The following is a 25,951-nucleotide window of genomic DNA, read 5'->3' as shown; positions in this document are numbered from 1 at the left end:
ATGATCAGAAGCAAGAGATGTACCCATAGTGTAGATGAAAAAATTGGATATGAACTTCAGAAGGCCTTTACTTGTGCCTTCCTTTCAGTTATACAGTCAAGATATATTTTACTTTCACTGTGTACTGAAGAAAATTATCTTCTGCCATCAGGCTTAGTCACTAGTTTCAGTATTCCCATTTCAGTTTCAGTTTAAGCATTTCTATCTACTTAGCAAACTGTTTAGAAAGCCTGTGTCTAATCTTTTCCTTATTGGACTGTTCCCAGACATTCTTTTGGATATGACTGTACCAGACCTGTAAACCTGATGATAATGGATAGACATACTGTGGGGTATATAGCAGGCAACCAGGTGATCCTCCAGAACCTGAGAACTAAGTATCAGAAACATGTCCGGAGCAGCCGTGGCAGTGGCATTGGGTTTATCACAGTATGGCTTTTGTTTCTTGTTTAAGAACTTTAGTTGCTTTCTAGGAAGAAAATGTTTGCTTGGTTGTGGATGCCAGATATGGGAGACTTCTACAGTTGCACATTCATATACATAGGAAAGTATATTGTATTGATTAAAGGAATGTGTGGATCATGCAGCATGGGCTTCTCATCCCATCAATATAACTGGGAGAGAACAAGTATCTGCATACCTTAGTCCCAGCCACAGCTACCTAAAAGGACCGACAAGTCCAGCTGGTATTATTTTTACATTGTTATTTAATATTTTTGGCTCATAGCAATTCTTTTATTTTTTTTTCAACACTTCATCTGTCCTAATCACAACTGATACTAATATAGAGTCTTGCAATTAAAATTTAGAAAATCAAGTTCCCACACAAATGAAGAGAAAAAGCATCTGGTTTCACTTTAATAAACTTATCAAGAGCTTGAAGTCTCAAGTTCTGTCTCTGAATTTGAAGCACCTTACCCTGTGAAAGCTCTGCTATCTCTCAGTTTTATTGCATATGAGTGAAGCTTTCAGACTACCAGCCTCAGACTATCCTGCTTCATCGTAAGCAGCCTCTTCTGGGGAATCAGTGTACATTTTTACACCTTCAGAGTAGTGTCATGCAGGATAGCTTTTCTGCAGCTGTCTGCTGAAGTAGATGGCTGCTGACACAAATGCTGCTATGGAAAGATTAGCTAGTGGGTTGAGTGAGGTAGCAATAGTAAAAGGATACATCACAAAACAGATTGTTTCACCATTTGTCATGATTCCACAATATATGTGGGAATTACCATTTTGTGTGCATAGTGGCTTCATTATGATATTGAGCAATAGGTTGACAGTTGTTCAGAATAAAGACACAGAAAAATGCAATCTAGTATTTATGGCTGTATGTTTTGACTAACGAGTGAGTGAATACAATAACTGAATAACTAGCAGGATAAAGACAAAGGTGTTATTACAGCACGCAACAGGACTTTTGCTTTTTCAAGGCACACCCTAATAAGGACTACTTTGCAGTAGGAGAAAAAGGAAAGAAGCCAAACATTGTCATCTACACATATCCTTCGGTGAGGCCCTACAGAATACTGAAAGGTAGTGTAAAACCTTCTATTTTCATTTTATACAGATGGACTAGTGTTTAAAGATCCCAGCAGATGGAGTAGTGGATCATTTTTATTTAGAAGGAAATAGAATCTTCTGGTCCTTCACAGCAAAAATAGAAAACATTGGTTTCAAACTTTTTCATTATTGCATGGGAAGAAACTTCTATTTGATAGAAATAGCCAACCTAAAGCTATTACCTATTGGAAAAGAAATAATTTCAGTGAATGTTGAGCTCCTGAATAGATTTTTGTGTTGTTTCTGCCTCTTTCCTGTGTATTTGGGCTTGTACATTTCTTCAGGTGGAACAGAGGTAGCCTATGTTTTTGGTGATTTCAACCGTACTGGCACTTTGCTGGCCAGTGTTGGGAGCAGCCCTGACTACATGTTGACTATCTGGGACTGGAAACAAGAGGAGACTCTGCTGAGGTCAAAAGCTTTTGCACAGGATGTTTACAAGGTCATGTTTTCTGCTGAGAATGAAGAGCATCTAACTACAGGTGGATCAGGACACATCAGGTAGGTTTGCTGATTAGGATTAATACATAACACCTCTGCAGTCATAATACATAGGAGATGACTAACAAGAATGTATCATTAGCAAACATGTACCAATGAGGAATGCTATTTATCTGGCCCTTACAATTACAAAAATTAGGATTTTCAAATCCTTCAACCAGTCAAACAAATCTTTTCATATCTTTGCTGTCCAAAGAGGATGATGCTTGATGTTAAATGTCAGTCAACCTACCTACCTACAAGAATGGTCTCAGGCTCCATTCTTCTAATTTCAACAAGCACTGAGAAGAAGAAATGAAAAATACTTATATATACATGTCTTCTAGCTGGTAACATAGGATATTTGCCTTCTGTGCCTTCTGGGCTTTATATCTTTGATTTCTTGAGCTCATCTGCTCCTTGGACAGCCATTGGAGCTGGTTGCCAAGTCATGGATCAGAAACCCTGTGATTGCACCAAAAGCCTACAAAAGATGTTTCCATACATTCCCTTCCCTGCCAAGTTCATGGGTCCTTTTATAAAAAAGGGCCAAACACCCAACGACTTTAAACATTCTTTTTGTGTTCTGTGTTTATCCAGTACTTGAATGCTAACACAGCAGAGTCTTATGCTATGAGTGGGATTCTGTTGTAATAAAAATGTTATCTTTAAAATTGTAATGCATCTAAAGTTTATTTGAATTTTAATGGGGAAATCAGATCAAAATCTGATATTTGCTTTATTGTTTGATTGCAAGGTGGGTCTGAAATAGCAAATTATTTATTTAGACACAGAACAAATGTGGTTTAGAATGCATTATTTATGGAAATCTGACAAAACAAAATCTCGTATGAACTTTCTTTTGAGCTGAAATACTACAAATAAACACTGACATAGCTTTTATTACGTGGTAAATGTGACCTTACACCCAAATGTGGACTCAAATTACAATTTCTAACAGTTATCTTAAAAGTAATGTCTCCTGCACACTCAGGAGACACTAATATTTAGGATAAAACCTTTGGCTCAGTGAGATTTTATAGTACAGTTTAGTTCCACAAGAGGACTTGGATGACATTCAATGAAGTCCTCAGTCCTTTGGGTTTACAAAACTGAGCATCATACACTCCACAGCAAGGATAAAATAGGTATCCCTAGCTATGTGTATGGGTTGTAGCTGGAAAGATGTAGCTGTGTATTTTACACTTCTTAATTTTAAATAGTAGTTTAATCTTCATTCTGCCTATTCCAAATCCTTTTCCTAGATGTTTCATAGGAGTAGTATAGGGAAATGTTTGTGTAGATGTAAAGCTTTACGTCATTTTCAGAAGAAAAAACTCCAAGTTCTCCTGCAAAAAGGAATAATACATGAGCAAGGCATGCCTGGTAAGAGTATTGCAATGTCTAAGAGGGATTGACCAGTGTTTAGGAAATCTTGTGTCAGAGAGGGGTGTGTTTTTCTGTACTCAGGTTCTGGAAGATGGCTCTCACATTAACTGGTCTCAAGTTACAAGGAACTTTGGGCAGGTTTGGAAAAACAGCAGTGTCTGACATTATGGGTTTTGTGGAGCTGCCCGATGGGAAGGTAAGTGAGAAAAAGTGACCAAAAGAAAAAATATTATATACTCTTTTAGGCTTTGATATAAAGTCTGCTTTGTAAGTTAGAGAGTTACTATTTGCTTAAAAATGTTTTTAATCAGGCCTGTGATGCACTGTTCTGAGAAGAAAATATTGCCATCAATTTGCCAAAAATCCCTGTCTTGCTTTGTAATAATTGGAAAATAGTGTTGTAATTCACAAAAAAAAAAGATCTGTCTTGGCTTAGAGCTGAGTGTCTTCTAATGTGAAAACATTAGTGTACAGACATACAAAGAGACTGTTGGTCCCAATCTTCATCAATTTCAGTGCATGCAAATTATGTCATGTTGCTAAAAAGTTGAACCTCCTCACCCTTTATATCTTCTCTTGCAAATGTTTGTACTTTGCCATTGATTTAATGCTTTCATGGAAGGAAGCCACAAATGTTAACTGGGTTCTTGCCTGTGTTTCTGCACGATTACATGCAGGTGCTTACATACTTATTTTCATTTGCATTAAAGGTTGTCTCAGGAACTGAGTGGGGCAATTTGCTGCTTTGGGAAGGTGGCCTCATTAAAGTAGAGCTCTGTCAAGTTGGACATAAGCCCTGCCACGAGGGCCCTGTCAGCCAGTTAGTTTTTGATGAAGGAGATCTTTATTCTGTTGGAAAAGATGGTGTCATTCGGGTGAGTTTTTCTTTTGCTCTGCCTTTAGGTGTCCAAATGTATGGTCAGCAGGTAAATGTTACGTATTTCCTTTACCAGGTTTTTGGAGGATATTTTGGAGTGCAGTTTCTTTCTGAAAATTATTTTGTAGAATAAAGAAAATGAGAGCACATCTCCACAGTGTACATGTTTGAATTGGATAGCATGGCATGCAGTTTTCCTTGTTTAATAGTAATAAATAAATCAGCTTTTTCTTTAGTATATCAAAATAATCTTCAGTGGTTTTCTAACAGCTTTGTTCCTGCCTACATTCTAACATTTTATAATTTCCAGGCCTATTAACACATGGTATTATCTAAAAGATAAAAAACAAACTACAGGAATATTTGAAATTAATTTTCTTAGTGTTTAAAAGCTCAGATTATTAATGTTAAAATAACACAGAAATTAACTAGCATCTCAGAGATACATATCCTAAAATAAGGGAAAATTAAACCATCCTGAAGTTAACAAATAATTCTATAAATTAAGGTCAAAATGTTTTCCTTATGTTTTCTGATGTCATCTGTCAATGATCAAGAATTTTGCAATCTTATTACCCTGCTCTTTAAGGGAGGACATGATGTGTCTTCTGCTGATGTGTGTAATGACCCAGATAATCAATGGTATACTGACCTATAGATAGTGGAGGGTTTCAAACACTGATGTTGTTGTTGTTACTGTGTTTTAGAGGTTGGTGTTATCCCCTTAGGAAAGTTCACTTGATTATAAGCATGCTAACTATGTTGTCCTTATCCTACAGAGCATAACATATAAGGGTTACACTTCCCATTAATTTGTGCTGCCTCAGTACGAGCCATGCTGAGTGCCGACAGATACCATTTATTCTGCATAGTTCTGAAGCTGCCATGTACAGCTCTCTTATTGTCAGAGCTGAATTAAAGCTCCAGTCACTGTTCTAGCAGTGTTTATGTTAGTGCTTATGTCCAAAGCAGTGATTTTGCTTTTCTTAAAATTTTGATTTTCCGTATTTATTGTGTATGAAAACAACCTGGTGTTATAAAAAAGGTTGCTTTTTTTTTTTTTTTTTTTTAATGCTTCCAATGCCATGAAGATGTGGAACTTTGAGGTAGTAGATGCTGCTGATCCTGTGGATGACACAGGGTTAGTGGAGATGGAGCCTATGAATGAACTTTGGCTTGGCAAGAATGTCAGCCTGAATTTCATTACAAAAATTCATGACCATGGACAGCCCTTCTGGTTTGCTCAGGTGAGACACACTCAGGTACATGCATCCCTGTGGAGAAAAACAAAATGAGGAACGTACTGGTAAGTAACAGCAGGAGTCTATTACAAAACAGTGTTTCTTTTTAGTAGAATTCAGTCTTCTGGATATATAGAAAATAATCTTATCTACCTATCTACCAACCTACCTACCTACAGTTTTGTTGGTTTGTTTTTAAACACTGAAACAGGCTTCCTAGAGAGGTGGTTTAAGTTCCAAGTCAGTGTTTAAGAGGCATATATAGAGGCCTTTAATAATATACTTTAACTATTGGTCAGGCCTGAAGTGATCAGGCAATTGGACGAGATGATCCTTGCAGGTCCCTTCCAACTGAATTATGCTATGTTATGCTATGCTGTGTTTTTAGTGTACAGTAATGTGTGAGACTCTGGCATAAGAATAGGAGAATGCCAGAAGGTATTGTCCAAGTTCTATTACCTTAAAATGATGAATGGGATTCATAAGACCAACATCACTGCATTTAGTAATTTCTGTTTCACAATGATAATCATTAAGGACTTTTTAAGAAGTCACCATGTGCAGTTTTATTTCCAAATTGAGTCTGAAAATATTCAATTTATGTTTTTTCTTCTTCAGGATACAAGTGGAGCAATATGGAAGCTGGATTTGACTTTTTCAAATATGGTAATTTTGTTTTTTCTTTCTTCTGATTTCTTCAGTTCATTTGCAATAGGAACCATATCCTATGACATCCTATAACTATACTGGTTCCATCTGGAATGAAATATGTGTTTTATGAAGTTGCACAGTAGAAAATTGTAGCATTGAAACAGATATTTTATTTAATAAAAATTTTCAAATGCAATTGATTGTAATAATTGTGCAGGATGGTAAAGAGGAATTTGTTTCTTGATTCCTGAAATTTCAGCTGCCAAATTCAGTTTACTTTAAAGGAGTTTGATTCTGTAAACTGGTAATGAAAGTTGCATGGATGCAGGAAATTACTTTAAGGAGTGTTGTTATTTCCTCTATAGATAGGTGTTTGAACCTTACTGTAGTCTTTAAATGACAGAAAGAACTAGAAAAAAAACAAGAAGATGAAACACACTTGAAGTGTTTTATCCTACTGCTAACTAGTGTTACTGCTGGAGATGTTTTTGATGGAGAAATAGATGACAGAGGTGAAAAAGTGGGCATTTAACTTTTGCTCTGGAACATCATAAAGTAAATAGGAACAATCCCTTGTGGGGAATAGAATTCTAATGTGAAAAGTAAAATATGTTCCGAGAATTGTATGGTAAATAAAAGACACATACTATACAAACTAATGTAAAAAAAAATATATAACAAAGTCTGTAATTCCTTGGATGATGAAATCTTTCCCAGGCAGCATAAGCTCAAACTGCAGAGCACAAGTGTAAAATGCAGCACAATTTCTCTTCTGTTTTGCACCGCAGACTCACGACCCAGAGCGCATGTGTACCTTCCACTCAGGGGGAATTGAGGCCGTTGGTGTCTCTCCCTTTACATACCTGATGGCCACCACGGCTCTTGACCGTAAGTACACTGTCCCTTTCCTCTCATGCCACTGCCATGATTGGTTTTGAAGGGCAATGATGCTTGGTTTGGAGCTACAGTGTTTTGTATTTGTGCATTTGCTCTTGCAAAGCCACTTTTGTTATTCCTGGGATCAGTTCTTTAATACTTAAGGCAAATCATGAATATTTTGAAACAATGTGTTAAGACTGTTTCATCCTAAAAACCTGGGATTTTAGCAACAGAAGTTTTTAATGGGAAACTTTGTAAATTGTTCTGAAGGAATGGCTGAAAAGGTGGGACATCTGGTTTGAGTAACAGCACTTGTATTCAGTGCTGGGGTTTAATAAGTGTTGGGATTTTTATCTTGTAAGGAATTACACACACCTCCAGCATGGTGCAAGCCATTGCAAATATTAATGTTTGTGCCTTTCTTAGAAACTGCAATAGCTCTTATGCTCTCATCAACAAATAACAAGCAATTACAGACATATTCATTCAACTTGTATAAATATTGCTGTTTAGGCCTTTCAGTGTTAGCTTTATTGTGCTTTGAAAGAAGAACTACTGGCCAGAAAACTAACAATGTCATTTACACTGCTCAGAAAACACTACAAGGTCTTTTAATTAAATTGTTGTCAGTACTGTCTTGTAATTTGCCTGTGTTATACAATGCACATATTCTTCTACCCTGAAGACTAACTTCTACCAGTTGAGCAAATGACATTTCACGTAAATGCCAGTTGGAATGGAATTTTATTCAATCAGTATGTGTGCCTATGAATCTGTTAATTTTCCCTCTAATGAAATTGAATCTTTTGTGGACAATCTCCTATGTTTTCCTCCCTTTAAATGTTTTCCTCCCTAGGCAGTCCCAAGTAGTAGTTATCATCTTTTCCTATGTTGTCAGTACAGATTTTCCATAGAGTATGCCACAATTCCATGCTCACTTGAAAATTACATGTGGATTGTCAGCCTGGAACTTCTTATTACAACCCTCAGCCTCGACAACTCTTGGTTCTGTATAAGTTGAAGAGTGAAGAAATCATATATTTTGTTCATGAGCACCATGCTAGCTATGGTGATCTGTAACCATCAGTCATCTTTCATGCAGGCATTTTCTTACTCAAAAGAGAAAATATACATTTAATCCAGATTTTAATTCAAATAAAAAGACATTTCTCCATAAATCCTAATGTAAGTGACATTGCAAGAAATAAATTCTTACTGTCTCCTTTCCACACAGGGTCAGTGCGCATCTATGATTTTAGCAGCAACAGCCAAGTGAGCGTAATGAAGTTTAAACAGGGAGGAACAGCACTGACGTGGGCACCGGCTGTTGTGAGTTTTTCCTAGCATGTTAGCAAAAATTCATCAAGGAGCCTATGGGCCTGCCAGCATCCAGGAAGCTGCTCAGCAAACAAGACATTAGAGGTCACTTGTTAGGCCATGGTGGAATTTACTGTAGCAGGATGTATAGATAAGTTTGTGGGGTAGTATGTTTGTATACAGTCTGGGAACAGTTTAACTTTACTATGGGTTATCAGGTATCTGACTTTGTGCCTTCCTAATATTTTAAAATCAGATCTCTGTGTGCAGTATGGGAAGTAGTCTGAGTTTGTAGACTAACAGCTTCTATTTAACCCACACAGAGCAAATGTCAATTAACATGAGTTAGTTAACACATTTTGAAATGACAGCCCAGACAAATCACAAACATTTGGAGATAAATCATTAAAAACTGTTGCCAGAACTGATCATTTGTGGAGTGTGGAATCTATAATTTTTAGACATATTTGCTAATTTTAATTAAATTAGTGTCTAGTTATGTTCTTGAGAAAACATAGCAAGCCTGGTGGGTTAATTACAAGGAAATTTAGGAGGTAAATAATTACTTGAATGTTCAAGATGAGGGTTCCACTGGGAGAGTGTCTTTATTTTATAAAAATAATTATTTTATAAAAATATAATTCTGGCCACACAGGCTTTCAGAGATGCTGTTAAGTGGTTACCTGTACCTTCATGAGGTAACCTGTCTGCTACAATAAATTGTACAGCATCACAAAACTGACTTAGTTCAGTTTTACGAAAGTTATTACTAAACACAATCTGAAAAACAAAGTCTATCCAGCTGCATTTAAAATTGCATTCAGTACTTGGTCACAGTTTAAAGTGTGCAAATGTATTTTAAAATCTCTACTATTAATCTAAGAAAACTTAGTCCAACATATTTTGAAGCATTTTTGTACCATAATCTCCTCATAGGCAAGCTAGCAGTGTCTTTGTTAGATAAGTGAACACTGGCAAGTCAGCTTCTAATTGACTTCAAGACATTACCATGTATGGCAAATATCAGCTAAATCCACAATTCCAGCTATGTCCGGCTAAAACACAGGCCTGTTTCTCCTAACCTTTATCACAGTTCAAGACTCTCTTAATTGTTAGCAATTGGCTTACCTACAGGACTTATGGTAAGGACTCCTCCTCCTTTCCATCTCAAGTGGCAGTCCCTGTTGACTGCTGTACTCTATATGGACTCAGCCAGACCCAAGCCTGTGCCCTGACCTCTTAAAAAAATCATACTGAGGTTTGGTGCCCCATATTATATTCATAAAAATTTAATTTTTTTTTTTGAGTTTCAGCTCTTCTGCTTAAGAAGCTACTGATATATCTTTATGTCAGTATGAATTACCTCTTCCTCAGACATTACAACCACATCCTCATTAACATCTTCAGTTTCAGTGGCATGTTATCACTAAAAAAAAACCCAAAACACAATCCAAACCAAAAAATAAGTCCCAATCCTCTTTCTTCCTTTGTGATACCATATTAGAGAGAATAAACAACATTTCCCATGTGTGAAATATTCTTTGTGCTTTAGCAACGCTTCCATGTAAGGTGAGTTTAAAGGTAAACACCAGAGTACATGCCATATGGATTATTCTTTGAAGCTCTCAGATGTACACTGTGATTTTTTTTTTCTTCATTTCACTTAAAGGTAAATCCTGAGGGAGGTCTAATTGCCGTGGGGTTTGAAGATGGTGTTGTCCGCATAATTGAGGTTTATGATCCCAGACGGCTGCCTGGTCATGCAGGACAGGCCAGTGAGATTGCGGAGATAAATCTGAAACAAGTTTTCAAACCTCATGGTGCTGCAGTCACAGCCCTGGCATATGAACGAAAGGGAGATGTGTTTGCCACAGGGGTACGTATCATTTAGTTTGGCTGGTTTTATTAAGCCATAAACGTAGAGCCTTTTAAAAGATATAAAGTTTGTTTACTGACAACACAGTTTTACTTCTGTTGCTGCTATTGATTGCTTGTTGTAGTTCTCTGTGCTGGGAGAAGGATCTGTTTGCACTCACATCTGTTTTTCTGAAGGAAAGCAACCATGCAATTCACACAATTCATTTTGTGAATTACTGGACTGTTTAGTGTGAATTCTGTAATCCCCTTTGAAGATGGATTTGGTTCATTTTGGAATTAGTTTAGTAGGATCTTGGAATTAGTAAAAGCAAGTCTGTTGAGACACCACATTGGCAGCAATCCAGCTGCTACCCAGCACTGCTTGGCCTTACCACAGGATCAGTCAGTCAGTTTATCATTAAACCTGGTAGTCTTTGAGATGGTTTCCAGTTAATGTGGTGTCTCTTTTTAAAATCTCATCCTTAGCCATGATCAGTGCATTTGCAGTTACATGTTCCTTAGGCTGAATTGCCATGCATTTCATTTCATGTAGGATTTAAGCTACAATGAATCATGTTGTGTACCAGTTCTGGAACTTCTTATTATTTGGGGAAATCAGCTTGTGCTGATTTCCTGGGGCAATGGGCAGAAAGCACCTGGCAGGCGATGCCAGAGGAGGCCCATGAGAGCAATTAAGAGCCATGGGTGCAACATGTTTCTTGGAACAGCATGGGCAGGATTTTTATTTCCTCCCAGTAATCATCATGGAAATCTAGTCCTAGGTTCCCCTGTTTAAACACAAAAAAATGGAAGTATGTGCTTATGTAATAAAGTGCTTAGAGTCTTGAATTTTTGGTCAGCTTTGATTCAGTCATCATGTTTGTTTGTTTGTTTGTTTGGTTTTCCTCAGAGTAAAGACAAAACAGTTTTCTTTTTTGCTGTTGAGGATGAATACAAGCCTATTGGATTCATCTGTGTCCCTGGGCCTGTACAGGCATTACAGTGGTCTCCACCTTCTCATGTGAGTAATGGATATTTGTTTTCTTTCCTTCCCAGCAGTGTTAACATACAATTTTAAAAAGAATTTCCAATCAAAATAGATGAAGATCCATGACTCCAGTCATGTCCTCTATAGACAATACAAAGAATGTTTTGCGATTTTGTTTTTTCATGCTGCTTCAGCATGACAGATTCTAAAAGGTTCTTTGTAGCTGTACCTGTGGTTCAGGCACTATGGACATATTTTGGGTTTTGGATAATGCAAATGACAAGATTTTGGTATACTTTTTGAGCCCTTGACTTGAAGAAACAATCTTATTCTTTAGCTTTTGGAAGGTCTGATTCTCTTTGACAAAGAAGTTATTTGAGTGTTACTGTCTGTGACTCTTGCCCATATTAAAACAGGCTTTTGAAAAGCTTTTTGACAACATTAAGAAAGATTTTGGGTGCTGTGGCAGGCACATTCTTCTCTCTCTCAGGATTTTTTTCATAGAGGAGCACAGAGGAAAGAAAGAGAAAACAATTTCTGTTTATGCTCCTTATTTTCCCATGTAGAATGTGTTTAGAGAATTGTTTACCTGGGGTGATTGCTTAATTAGATTCTAGTGAAGATTGTTTAAACCTGATAACCAATCAGATTCACCTGTGTCTGGACGAGAGAGTTGTGAGTTAGATTTAGTAGTTAGAAAAAGTAAGTATGTAGTTTCAGTATCTCCTGTAAAAATCATATTGATGTATTATAGTATAATAAAGAAATCATTCAACCTTCTAAACTAGAGTCAGACATCATAATTTCTTCCCACTGAGTTCACCTGCATTTACAATGGGGCGCTTCTTGAAATACACATTCTGTGTTTCAAATGTGTCAGGACACATCGAAATAGGTGTTTGCTAATATTTAAAAGTGTTCTAGGGTTAGGGTAACATTTGAAATTTTATTTGGTCCAGTATCCTTATTTAGAGGAGAGACTATTCATTATATTTAGATGCTAGCAAGATATATTTTACAGGTGCATAGTGTCAAAGTGTTGGTATTTCTACTTGTTAATTTGAACTGCTAAAAACTGCCAAAAGAAGTCTTGTTGGTACGAATTCTATCTTACTGCAGAAACAACAGATCTTGATCTGACAGTTGCATCTTTCCTTGAAGACAAGGTACTCCTCCTTACTAAAAAAGCACCCGTTGTGTCTTGGATATGTTAGATTCTGCCTGAGTAATTTTCTCAACCGGTATCTGGCCTCCATTGCTAGATGAGAACACTTGCTTAACACAGTACCAGCATCTGAGTGTCACACTACTTTTTTTTTTGTTTGTTTTATAGAAGAACTGGTGATTAAATACATTACATTTAATGAATGCATTTTTAAACTGAGATCCTGAGTTCCTAAGACACAGGAACCATATGATTGCTAGTTAGGGTTTCCATAGCAACTCTAATATGCCCTCTTTGCACATTTTTAGTCATGGGTCAGATAAAATAAACCTCTCTTTTCTCCAGATAGCTTATGAAAATTGAAACTAAATACAGCCTTGTCTTTTAAAAACTCAAAACACTGAATAATTATTACCCTCACCTCACCTATTCTTCCTAACTTCACATTTTAAAGGATTTGTCAGGCACCAACCAAAAACAAACAAACTGAAAAGTAAGTAGAATTTGGCAAGACTTTGAGCCAAGTCTTGATGATATAAAGGATTTATTAGTATGGAAATATAGGAAATTATCAACTCAAAATCTACTAAGTCATGGGTCAAATCCATCTTTTAATTTGACCAAATTTCCAAAATATCATTATGCTGCTTTCAAGCTAAGCAGTGTCAGAATTATAGCTGGTTTGGACACAGCAAGGATTTCTTCAATTCCTTAGCTTTGCCTAGCATAAAAGAAGCTCACTGATTTCTGATGTCCATTTAAAAGCATCCATAGAAATAAGAGCACAGGGAAGTGTGGCTGGAGTTTGGCTTTGTTCCTGTCCATCTGCTTAGCGAACTTTTGCCCCCATTTATCTTGATTCCATTTATACATCTGCCCTATATTTGTATTCTTTGTGTTTTTGTACAGGATAAGAGCACACTGCTCATCCTTTGTGAGAATGGCTTTGCTGTCCAGGTTCCTGCCCCTCTCCGTGGGAATCATGATGCAGCAACCACCTATCACATAAAAAACCTGCCAACACAGTACTTCCATTTTTATAGTATTAAATCCCAACTCAAGGTAAAAAACTCCTGTGGCAGAATTTCATCTTCTTCATTGTGCCAGGTGGTCAAACTACCCAAAAGACTTTATAGTCCTTGTATTTCATCACAGGGTTTTTCCTAAGCTCCTTGAAAGGGAGTGCCAGGTAGAAGTAATTTGTGGCTTGAAATTACAAGTTGGTTTTGGTTTTTTTTTTAACCTACATGACACTGAAAGCGTGATGTGAATTTGGATTATAATTAGAAGACAGCATTTGAGAAAGGGAAAGGTGGTGCATTAGTTCTCAAAATATTTTAATTTTGGTAATTTTCACAAAAAGAATATTTATTGTGGTTGATATTCACCTTATAGGAAATTTCTTTCAAAAGTTATAAAACCCCCAGGTAGTCACCTTGAAGCAAATATGAAACATTTTTTTTTGTAGCAGTATTTCTGGCTTTTAAAAAATGTTTTAAGATGTGCATTTAATTTCTGAATGGCACTTAGTATTTAAAAAGAATATGTGGGGCCAAAGGAAAAGAGTTATGCCAACTCACAGCTATAGTTAGTTTTGTGAAACTAAAAGAAAGCTGATTTTAGGCTCAGGAGAACTTCAGTGAGCGGGCTCTCAGTTTCATAATCAATCCACTACAATCCAACAGGCTCTCTGATTCTGTTGTTAACCTGTGATTTCTCTGCCTTCTCTCTTAACTGCTCCTGTATTATTGAATGTCAGGCAAAGCTTCATTTTGTGTTATAACTTGGAGGAAGTCAGCATTCAGGAGAAAGATCTCTAGATGTTTTTTCACAGCAATATCTATAAGAACGATCACAAAGCATGCATATGAAAGGAAAGACTAAATAATGTGTGTAGAGTTTTGTTGGTTTTCTTGTTTGTTTATTTTTTGGTCGCTTTTGTTTTGGATTTTTTTGTCAAATGAGAAGAATAATGTTGAGAAACACTCTAAATCACTAAAAATAAAAAAAATGTTTCTACAGAGAGAAAGAATATTAATGACTCTCTTTTTACCTTGGAAATAGATAAATAATTAATAAGTTACAACCACAATGTTTTAATGTAAGGAAGGATTTCTCACAGTAAGGGTAGTGAAACACTAAAGTAGTTTTTATAGTCTGTAGAGTCCCTAGAACAGGATATTTTTTAAAAAGTAAAATTTTTAAAAAATTATATTTTTTAAAAGGTAAATTGTTTTAAAAGACAAAGATCAGCTGATAATATTTAAGGGTTTGCTGGTTTGGCTATCTAATATCTCCTTAGGAAGCTACTGTTTTAGAGAATGTTTGATACTCGTTTATGCTACAGTAGGCTTGAATGGGAGAGAATTTTAAAGGTTTGCTAAATCTTTCCTTCATTTTTCAGAAGAAGTTAAGTCAGTTACAGCTTCTCTATTTTGCTCTATACCCATGACGGACTAGAACTTGTTTGAGTTCAGCTTTCCAGTGCTTTTCTTTCAACATGGTAGGCAGGGGACAGGACTTAGAATTTCTGCAGGAGTAAGCATAGTGGTGAAGATTTGGAGTAATCTCTCTGAGGAAACATTGAAATCTGCTTGCTACTTGGAATTATTTCTGTTTCAAAAGACCAAGAGTAAATACTTCAGAGGAGGGAAATGGGGGCATTTCACTGGAGAGTCCCATGAAGTCTGGTTGATCTCTACTAAGTTGACAGGAAAGAGATTTCTGTAGATATTCTGTATGTATAATGCCAGGACCACCTTGGATTACATTTATGAGACTCCTTCAGTCAGTGATGTGTGGGGTGCCTTGGTTTCATTTCTCAGTGTTTCTCTGCTCGTTGTAATAGCTGGGAGAGGAGATTGCACGGAGAGAGAAAGAAAAGCAAGAGAAGGAGAAGGCAAGGCTTGAATGGATAAAGCAGCAAAAGGAGCTGGGACTTGAGGTACAAGAAACTAAAGAGGAAGAACCTGAAGAAGAGCCATTGCCACCTATCTACATACCAGAGGAGCCCAGTCCCATTCTCTGTGGCTTTTATGCAGCACCAGGAAAATTTTGGCTTTCCTTGGTAAATCAGTTTTTACTTCATGTTGATGGGATTGCATGATGTGACATCCTTTCCCTTTGAAACCTGTCATCCCTAGGACATCAAGTTCCTTTCATCCTTGACAGTTTCAGTGGTTTTTGTGAACTAAACCAGTAGTGTCACTCTGATTCAGATTTTTTGGTAAATATCCAGTAGGTGCCCTTCTTGGTGGTGCCTGAATGGGCACAAAGACTGGGCTGTTCCCTCACAAGCAGAAGGTAGAATTTTAACAGAGTGGCTTTTAATGACAGAGATTGTGACAGACTTCTTTTTGTGGATAAATAGGATCTCTAGGTGTTTGGAAGTAGCATTTTCTAACCCATCACAGATCCTTAAGAAAGGAAGAATTATTCTGATATTTGCATTTTTCTGGTCAGCTGCTTCTGTTTTCTTTTGTCACTGTTTCCTTATGGTCCTTCTCTTTTTCAGGGTGGGTACGACTCAGGGTTTCTCTATCATTGCGAATTCTCACATGATAATGAAGAAGACCCTGAGAAGAGGAAAGATGAACCCTTTGAAGTGATTCCTATGGAGAACACTGACAACAATCCCATTCACCAGATCTCCTTCTGGTAAAACACTGTAATGTAACAAATAGCTCTGGGATAAAGCTTGATGAAATTGAACTTGGAAGGGAGGAGTGTATGCTACTTTGTCCCTTCTCAATTGTGGCTCAGCTTTAGTATACACGAACTCTCTCTGGTTTTCCTGCCACTGAGTTTTACTTAAAATTTCTAATAGACATAGCTAAGCCATGTGTCTGATAGAATAATTTTAAAAGACCTTCAAAGAAGAAAAAATGAGATTTTTAAGTAAGTACAGACAAGAACTCAACCACTCTAGATTGTAGAACTCCAGGAGAACACTTAGAAATCCCTGCATATAGTGATCACCAGAACAGCAGTTCTTTATCATAGTTAACAAAGATAATTAGAACATGGAACAGTCAGTCCATCCCTCTAATGCTAAGAATATAGGCTTCTCAGGACATTCTGTGAACTGTATGAATGGAAAGGCTGGACTTTTTTCAGACTCCCAGTATTAGGTTCACTGTAAGAATAGGCATGTTCTGCATCAAAAGGAAGCAGGTTTAATTCAGGCTTTAATCTACTGCTGGCTGCATTCATCACCATCTGTACTAAATGGGGAGCAGGGACTAAAAACTGCTTTTCTAGCATTTAACTTAATTACACTGCCCAGCTCAGGGCTAAGACTAGTTCTAAGATACCTAGCAAGTGCTGGAATGTTCCTGAGCAGCCAGTTAGCTGCAAAAACACTTCATATTAGAATCACACATACTTTAAATACTTTGCTTTCAGCTTCCAAACTTGGGAAAGTGATTTCTATTAAGCTAGATCAGCTCTTTTCATATTTTGAGCTTGCTTGTTACAAGTTGCTGCTATTACTGTTTCTTGTTGTGTATTTAACAGTAGCCGCAGCCCCTTGATGTTCTGTGGGATGCAGAATGGCTCGCTGCGTGCTTATCCTCTCGGTGAGAAAGGCCTCTCAGTGGGTGCCCTGAAGGACTACTGGTACCTGAACGTACATGACAATGACAATGGGCAGATCCGGGGGATATGTTGTAGTCATGATGATGGGTGTCTGATTACCTGTGGTGGAGATGGAAACATTTTTACATTTGACTTCTGGTCAGAGGAAGAGCTTCCCAAAGAGCTAAAAGTCACAATCCCCTGTCCTAGGGTAAGTTGGTACCCTCATTCACTGAATTAGGCCTATTTGGTATGAAACTACCCAAATGGGCAAACATGGTTCAATTATTTTTCTTAAAGATCCTTCACAGCAAAAGCTGAAGTTTCCCAAACTATTTAGAAGAATAGCTCTTGCAAAATGTTCCCTAATAAATGGGCTCTGGGACTGCACTGTTCCTTCTCAGTGTTTTGTGTTTTTTTCCAAATAAATACAGTATGTGTTATTCATATGTAATATTCTCCCAGTGCTTTCCCACTCAAAGGCGTAGTCATGCATATTCCTGGAATGAAAGAATTGCAAGGATTTCTCATACTTCATACCTTTTTTGGGTTTAATTCCAGTAAAGTATGATTCTGCTCTGGATGGGGATTCTAGAAATACTATTGGAGAGTACCATATGGGTAGTTTCTCCATACATCTAGTACCATTCATGTAAAATTCACAATGGATTTTTCCATTTGCAAAATAGCACAACACAATGCTGATCCTGTTGCTCTTTCACTCTTGGGCAGCATTAGTAGTAATGAATTTACAGGTGTCCTGTACTCACTGCAGAGCTGATCATCTCTAGCACGCTTAAACAGATGGCGCTGGAACTCAGAAGCACTTCTACTGATACTGCAAAAGAAGAGAGATGTCAACTAAAATGTTCAGACTTCATTGAATTTTTAAAAAGCCTTAAGAGTGCCTTGTCTGAATTAAATAACTAGAACTTGAAAGAAGCAGTGAGAGCTGTTGAGTAAAGAAGTGCCACTGTGCACAATAGGCATACATTCAGAAAAGTTTAAAAATCTTTAAAGTGTCAACATACAAAAAATTAACTTTTAAATATGTTTCAATACTGGTTAGTAACTGCATTTTGAAGGATGCTTGGCAACAGAGACAGAGGAAATTGTGATTTTGGTTATTCAGCTAAATTGTTCATGACTAGTTGGAATTCTTTACCATTATGACAAGAATATATAGCACTGAGAATAGAGCTAGAGTTATTTCTTAAAAGTGAATGATTAGAACTTACTAATGAAACTTACTAACTCCAGTATTGGAAGAAGTTATTAATATGCAATTATAAAGCATATATACAGATTTATAGTTTAAAATATGTAAGTAGCTCTATATAAAGACCTTTATGGTCAGTTCTATTGTTCGGGCTAACAACATTGCTTAATGACCATTCTAATAGAGTTTTTCCCTTTTCAAAGTATATCTTCATTAAGTATCTATTCTAGTTTTAAGTCATGTGGAAGATCTTAAAAATTCTATCTTCATTAAACTTAATGAGATTCTTAAAGAATCAAATACAGATAATCTGAAACTAATTGAGTTAAATTACAGATCAATTAAGTACAACTAAATTGTTGGGTGATAGTCCCCCCTCTTTTTTCAGAGCATGATTGCCTAGGGAAATGAGGCTTGTGCTACTGCAATGTCCATCCATCTATCATTCTTCACAGCTAATAACTGTGAATCCATTACACAGTCAGCAAAAGCCAACCAGATTAATTACAGATGTAACTTGGAATTAGCCCATGACACACTGACTCTTGTCAATGTGGCAGTGAAGAGAAATGGGCTGGGGGGGTAGAGAACCAAAGATGGGACAGAGTGAACTTAGGACAAGCAATGATGTACTGTTTTATGCCACTGGGGAGGTTATAGGATTTGTGTTCTCAGTCCCTAATGTTTTGTTAGTTCTTTTACATATAAACCAGCTTCATTGCTTTTTCTGCTTGAAACATTACAACATAATATTTAAGGTCCAGAAAGTAATATTGAAGATGAATATTTCTTTTGTTTTTCTGAGAGGTGGTGAGAGCTCTGTCTTAATGTTTATAAAAGCTTTATTGTCTGTTGAAACTATAACTGCTTGTTTAAAGACAAGACAATGTTTTTATTCCAGAGAGGTCTTGAGAAGGAGAAGGCTACTGAAGACATTAAAGATCCTGATGCCTACACGTAAGAGATGCTTAGATAATGATGAAAGGCATTTTCAAGTGTTGGTAGCTCTTTTCACATGTATTTCTTTTTGCCTACAAAGAGGAGGGACAAGTTGATCACCCTGAATTTGGGTCATTTATTTGTGAAACACACAATTTTTTCAGGCTTTCTCTCCATTTCATCTATTTTTCTGTGGAAGTAATTCAAATACTGTACTATGAGGCATTTAACTTCAGGCTACAGAGACAGCAAAAGGTCAAAGCTCCTTGATGTTAAGAATGTTCAAATATAAGAAGGTGATTCCTTTTTAAGTTACCTTAAGAACCATTGAGTTCACTGGGAATTTAAGATTGTCAAGGAAATCTAAAAGGTCATATAAAATGTAACCTTTCCACTCTTGCATTGAGATAGCATCATTTCCATTTTATGCATTTTCAGTATTGAGGAATACAAGCAGAAAAAGGAGCATGAACGGAAAATGAAGGAAGCTGAAGACAAGAAAAATAAGAAAAGAGAGGAGTTAAGTGCACTGAGACAAGACTTTGTTTTTCTCCTTCAAAAGAATCAGGAGTTGCCCAAGCACATGCAGTTGCACAGAGAGGTACACCTGGCTTTTATTAGGGTCATTTACATTTCCAGGCACCTTCTTCTAAAATGTTGCTGCCTATCATGTTGGGGCCAAGGATGTCCAATGCTTTGGATTAAGGTACTTTTAAGAATATATAAATTGCTGGACTTCTGAATCACAGCTGATTATTTGTGCCAATTAAGAAGCACAGGAAAAAAATGTGGTTCTCTGTGGAGATAGCTTCTGAAATAAAGGATAGTGTTGATGTGCATGCAACTATGGCACCTAGGTAAAAATATTTATTATCAAGACCGAATAGCCAAAATAATGTGATGCTGGGTTTTCCATCTTCCTGCAGGAGTTTGAGATGGACCGTAGGATCTTTGAAGAGCTGGATAGGCAGACACTACAGAGAATCCAGTTAGTGCAAAGGCAGCTGGCTTGGGAGCATGAGAAACAATTCATTGGACTACAGAAACTACAAACACAGTAATTACCACTTTTCTTCTACTTCTCTCCCTCACCTTCCATGGGGCTTATTGTCTATGAAGTTGTACCTTCCACAAGAAAAAAGAATGTGATTTTTTTTCTCTCTCTCATATAATCCATTATGATTCTGTTGTTATTTAAGAATCTTATTTATTCTTGGAATATGCACAAGAGTATATGTTCATATTTATGTGTAATTACTTCTATTGAATCTTTGGTAAAAATGCAGATAGTCAAATGAAGGAAATTACTTCATTTGGATTCACTCCTGTATGAAGAAAGCTGGTTGAGACTATTTGCCTGGGGTTTTGCCAGTAAGTTCAATAAGAACCAAGAACTCTTACTGAAATGTTGAAAAACAGCCTGTGAAATTAATGCCTGTTTTTAAGACACACTGTGTGTCTGTCAGATATTTTAATGTCATTGCTAACACAATGTTCTCTGTACAATTTGAAGTTACAAAACAACCTTTTTCAAGAACACAAGTTTAAGCATGAGGTGCATTTTGAGTTGGTTTTCCTAGATCTAGGTAAGAGCAAAAGATGAATTAATAAAATAAATACACAATTAAAAAACCACCCTTAGGCACACAGAATATATGCCTGGGAAAAAAAGATAGAATGAGCATGTTTCTGCTAAGTCCTTAATGGAAGATGAAATTTACTGTCATGAAGAACCTGGTATAAGTTTCAATATTGAGAGAAGTCTTCATGTGTTTATTCTTGATATCTCCATTCCTAGATTGGATAAAAGTCAATAGACAGTGTCAGATGTCATCAGGCTAAGCAATTACTTACTGAATTGTGGATTTACGTTTAAGGATTGCGTGTGCAATAAGTAAACTACACTATTCATGCCCTTTTGGTCAAGGTAAAATGGTGTATTTTGCCCCGTGACATCAGACAGCTTTGTCTAATTTGGGATTCTAGGTTTCGGGACTCTCTGGAATTTACTCTCACTGTTCATGCTATTCAAAGCAATCATCAGATTTCGACCTACAGCCTTCTAACAGTGTCTGAGAAATACAGCCAAGATAAGAAACACGAGGACAGCAAGTGGGCAGTACATAAAGAGAAGTTGACAGCACTTAAAGAGGCAGAACAAGCAGAAGAGGAGATCCACAGAGAGACAGCCCCTGTGCATAGAGGTAATGATAACCATTTAAATCTTTCAGTAATATGGTTTCTGTCTTTTATCTCAGTTTGTGTTCCTGAGTCCAAGTTAAAGAAATACACGTGTAAGTGCAGTAAAGAAATACAGCTGCGATCTTTTTTTTTAGTGCCTACATGCAAAGTAACATACATAGTTATCTATGTTTAGATCAATGTCAGCAATTGTCTGTCAGCCCCATGGGTAGAATGTGACTAAAAGTCAAGTCAAAGAACCTGAATACTTTCAAAACATCCACTACAATGGGACTATCCTGATTTACATCAGTTCTACGGGAGCTGTCTGAGGGAGTTTCCAGTAGCTGGGACTGCACTGTGCTGCATGGTATTACATCTTCACATGGTTATATTTTGTTTCAGGAAGTGTAGTTTTTGAGAATGAGGCTGAAAGGCTGAAGACACCAGAGGTCCAAAAGCCAACCATGCGTTATATAGAAAGCAGACGTCAGAAAATCAGAAGACTTGTTGAGAAATATGATGCACTGAAAGCCAAGATTATGAAGAGGAGGGCAGAGTGGCATGAATTGTGAGTCTTGAACTGGACTCTGTTCCCTTTTAGTTCTGCTTCTTGTTTGAGGTCAAGTAATGCTATTTAGCTATTTAGTCATGTGGCACTATAATCTCCCTGCTTAGGTTTTTATGTTCCTAAGGGTTGTATTAAAACATTAATTTTCATGTATCTCCAAGTTTCGAGAGAGCATTAGAATATATTTAGTTTCTATGGTTCCTGTAAAATATCAAAATTGAATTCAGCTAGATAGCTGCATTTACAAATAGGGAGTAAAATGTGTCTAAATTGATCACGACTGAGAGACACCTATGCTATTACAGTCAACTCTTAGTGAATCCTGCCAGTCCCACATGGAGCAGATACTGTAACAGTTGGGTTAGGTCAGCAGTCTTAGCATCTCAGCCGTCATGTGAGTGTTTGTGATATGCCATCATGCTCCATGCTGGTCTTTATCTTGAGCAGCAAGAAAGGGGGACAGGACGCCTTTTACAGAATCATAGAATATCCTGAGTTGGAAGGGATCCACAAGGTCCATCAAAGTCCAACTCCTGTCCTTGCACATGGAACCTCAAGAGTCACACCCTGTGCCTGACAGCATTGTCCAAACACCTCTTCAACTTTGTGGTGCTGTGACCACTTCTCTGGGGAGCTTGCTCCAGTGTCCAACCACCCTCTGGATGAAGAACCTGTTCCAAATATCTAACCTAAGTCATATCTTTGAATGACCACTTTTTCAAAGCTGTGTTAGATGGGACTTTGAGTGACCTGGTCTAGTGGAAGGTGCCCCTTCCCATGGCAGGGGCACTGAAACGAGATAATCTTTAACCCAAACCATTCTATGCTCATGGAAGTACAGAAGTTCTTCCTTAAGAGATGAATGGCAGGGAGTAGGACCAATGTAGAGTCAGAGTACAAAGCTTTTAAGGTTATTGAGTGTTTAACAATCTAGAGTAGGATCAAGTGTTCTGTGCTACAGGCTGGTAGATTGTTGATGTGCAGCTCCCTAAAACTGATAGCAGCATGTACTCACTTAACCCAGAACTCAGTCTGAGTGTGAAGGTTTAAACTTTCCCATGGCAGAGCTATGTTTTAAGAATTCTTAGGGGGAAAAAAAATCTGGGATTTTCATTTAAATGTGCAAGGATGTTCTTTCCAAAGTAGCCAGTCTTTTCTGAGAGAGATGTGTCACTCTTTCACCTCCCAAACTTTGCTGCACAAGTCAGAGGATATGAAATGGCTGTTCATTTGTATGCTTTCTGTCTTGAAGCTCAGCTTTATTTTGTACCTACCAGATACAAGAGCAAACCTAGAGATAACTATGAGAATTCCAAAGATGCTAAGGAGATCAAAGAAGCACGGGAGAATATAGGATGTTACAGGCTGAAGAGTGCCACTAACTACACACTCACTGAAAATGAGCGTATAAGCACTGAAAAGAAGATGATGCAGCTTGCAATCCTGGAAGGCTTGGTATGTAAAACTGTGTATATTGCCCTATTTTTTGGGGGAGAAAGTGAGGATAATGTATTAATCACTGAAGAAATTTTTTGAAAGGAATTGAAAGTGAGTGTGGGAATAGAGCTTGAAGAACAGACAGCTGTTTTGAGTAAACTTTAGTTACAGATCAGCCCTTCTCTTGTGAACTGTCTTGTGCTTCAACAAACCCAAACCTGAATCACTCCAGGGTGACTCTTTATAAATGAGAAAGAGAATTTACCTTTACTAGTATTTCAGCAGAAACACCTGTCTTTTTTAATTACAAGTCTTATAATCTAGTAAAACACTGAGCTAAATAACCCCTGCCATGAAATACCTTTACAAAAAAAAGGGTGTTCTAGTGTGGCCTCTCTGTATTTGCACTTTGGCAATCACTGCTCCTGGAATTGGAATCTTCCTGTGAAACCAGGTTTTTTGGAGCCACCTTGCTATAGTAGGACTCCTACTGTTACCACAAATCTTTCAACCTCGAAGACACAATAAGTTCAAACATTGTGCAGTATCTTTGTTGCTTTCCCTGTGACTTCTTTCCCCCCATCCTTCTCATAGGAATGGTTTTTCATTGTATTTGGCTGGACTGCAAAAGAGTGACACTGGATAACTTTGACAGTGAGGCCTAAGCATTACAGAAGCAATGCTACAGTCTCAGGGGATTTGTTGGATCATTTTAGTCTCATGCTTGGACTTCAGCACTTCACTGTAGTGCTGATGCTATCAGATAGCCAGTGATTAACCCAACTCATTAGAACAAACAAAAGGAATAGTTCTTGTCATAAATTTTGGGTTTATACAGATGAGGAATTCCAGTTGCTTCAAGTGGATAGTGTGTTATTTTCTTTTATAAAGATCAGAGAAGTTTCTGTCAAGTATATTCATGATAGATCACATTAAATTCTTACTTCATGTAAAAAAGAGTCAACTAATACGGTGCCCCCTTATCACAGAATGATTAATAATCCTAATGTTAGCCTTCTTGAGTTGGGTAAGACTACTTCCTGTGGTAGAGAATCCTACTAAAATAGTTTTTCCTTTGCAGATCCATAAGATAAAAGTGAATATGAACGAAGAGATTGTGTCTTTGAGGGATCTCAAGGTTTCTACTATTGATGAAATCAAGAGTTTAGTGAAGGAAGTCAAATCCATACAGGCAATCTTAGATGTATCAGAACATCTTCCTATTCCCCTGATCCCTCAGTTACACCCAGATGAGGTTCCTGAAAAAATAGTTGAGTACAACAGTGACGTTCTCCTAAAGTTCAAAGAGGAGCAGGAGGCCAAGGCAAAGCTCAAGGAACCACTGGAAGGGTGTTCCTCGTCTCGTGCATTTAGGCACATGTTTCTTCAAACTCCTCCAGTGGAAGAGGGTGCCCCCATGGCACAGGCTGGAGTCACAGAGGAGCAGGAGGCTTTTGAGATGGAGAAAGCAGAGCCAACAGAAATGGAACTGGAAATTTTAAAGAGGGAGAAGATAAAGAATCTATACTTGCAGGAGACCTTGATTAAAAAGGTAGGAAATTGAAAGTTACTTTTGTCAGATTAAAAAAATCCCACTGGTTCATCAGTGAAACCAAAACCCCTTCTGTCTCAGGATTACAGCTAGTCTTGCCTTTCTGCAGTCCTGGAAAATGCTAACTGTTGCAAATTTACAGTGGAAATCAGTATAAATCCATAACTATAACCTGTGTTCTGACTATTATCACTTGAAAGATATCTTAGATTTCTTACTGATTGTGCCATAAAGCTATGATCTTAGTGGCCAAAAAAAAAAAAAAAAAAAAGGAAAAAAAAAAGGACAAGTAAAATGTTAGACATAACTTGAAAAATTACAGAGTTAAAAAAGCAGCATCACTACAACTTTGTAGATTCATGTTCTCAGCTCTTCAATGACTGTAGTCTCAACTTTTTGGTCCAAAAATTACTTTGTAGGATTAGAAAAGGTACAAAAGAGTAACCAAAATGCTTAGTCATGGAGAAGATTCTTTAAAAGATACATCTAAGTCGATAAAGTATCTCTGGCCTGCAAAAAGGGCAACTAATATGGTTTTAGAGATGTGATAAAATTCTGAATAACATAGAAAAGGAGAGATATCAAATGAAATGGTCACATAGAAAGCTTGAACCATGCAAATGAAAGTAGTTTTCCCATCCAACAATAAGCTAAGCTTTGGAACTCAGTTCTAGGATGTGAGGGAAGCTGTAATTTGATAGTGTGGAAAACAATCCATTCAAAGCTGTTGAACACAAGTATACTGCTTCAAGCTCAGGATGCCCCTAAGTCAGAGTTTAGGAGGGTACAGAGAGCAGTATACCAGAGGTGTGCCACTGTTCACTTGTTTGCTCCATTTCTTAGCATCTCTCTCTAATTTCTGCTGCTGGGAGTCGATTCTTTGGTCTACCTCAACACAGACTCCCTTGTGTTTATGTGTGAAGGTTTTGAGGGAATACCCAAATTCTGCTGTGAACATCACACACCTCTAAGTTAATGTTAGCAGCTGCTAGTACTTATTTAGCTGTAAATGTCTAAGGGAAGTGCTGGCAGCTATTTCAAAAGACGTCTGTCAAGGCAGAAGAGGTATTTAT

The 25,951-nt window shown here is 37.3% G+C and overlaps 1 protein-coding gene across 4 annotated transcripts in view; it reads left to right on the top strand.

Moving 5' to 3' along the window:
• Window positions 1-25,951, top strand: part of CFAP44 (cilia and flagella associated protein 44) — a 41,740-nt gene that overhangs the window by 7,371 nt on the left and 8,418 nt on the right. For 3 of the 4 annotated variants that reach the window (XM_053971764.1, XM_053971765.1, XM_053971763.1), the window contains exons 4-25: window positions 267-429; window positions 1,431-1,533; window positions 1,845-2,061; window positions 3,511-3,625; window positions 4,140-4,304; window positions 5,398-5,553; window positions 6,166-6,213; window positions 6,987-7,086; window positions 8,312-8,406; window positions 10,064-10,270; window positions 11,162-11,272; window positions 13,314-13,466; window positions 15,253-15,471; window positions 15,919-16,061; window positions 16,920-17,190; window positions 19,100-19,155; window positions 19,576-19,738; window positions 20,064-20,194; window positions 21,124-21,341; window positions 21,724-21,889; window positions 23,167-23,344; window positions 24,408-24,878. In XM_053971764.1, coding sequence (XP_053827739.1) covers window positions 267-429; window positions 1,431-1,533; window positions 1,845-2,061; window positions 3,511-3,625; window positions 4,140-4,304; window positions 5,398-5,553; window positions 6,166-6,213; window positions 6,987-7,086; window positions 8,312-8,406; window positions 10,064-10,270; window positions 11,162-11,272; window positions 13,314-13,466; window positions 15,253-15,471; window positions 15,919-16,061; window positions 16,920-17,190; window positions 19,100-19,155; window positions 19,576-19,738; window positions 20,064-20,194; window positions 21,124-21,341; window positions 21,724-21,889; window positions 23,167-23,344; window positions 24,408-24,878 — 3,649 coding nt within the window. The remainder of the gene's footprint in view (window positions 1-266; window positions 430-1,430; window positions 1,534-1,844; window positions 2,062-3,510; window positions 3,626-4,139; window positions 4,305-5,397; window positions 5,554-6,165; window positions 6,214-6,986; window positions 7,087-8,311; window positions 8,407-10,063; window positions 10,271-11,161; window positions 11,273-13,313; window positions 13,467-15,252; window positions 15,472-15,918; window positions 16,062-16,919; window positions 17,191-19,099; window positions 19,156-19,575; window positions 19,739-20,063; window positions 20,195-21,123; window positions 21,342-21,723; window positions 21,890-23,166; window positions 23,345-24,407; window positions 24,879-25,951) is intronic. The other variant, XM_053971766.1, reaches the window with a different exon arrangement.

The sequence above is a fragment of the Vidua macroura genome, chromosome 2 (genome assembly GCF_024509145.1).
Source record: "Vidua macroura isolate BioBank_ID:100142 chromosome 2, ASM2450914v1, whole genome shotgun sequence".
NCBI classification, from domain to species: domain Eukaryota; kingdom Metazoa; phylum Chordata; class Aves; order Passeriformes; family Viduidae; genus Vidua; species Vidua macroura.
This window is presented reverse-complemented; position numbering and strand designations above follow the sequence as displayed.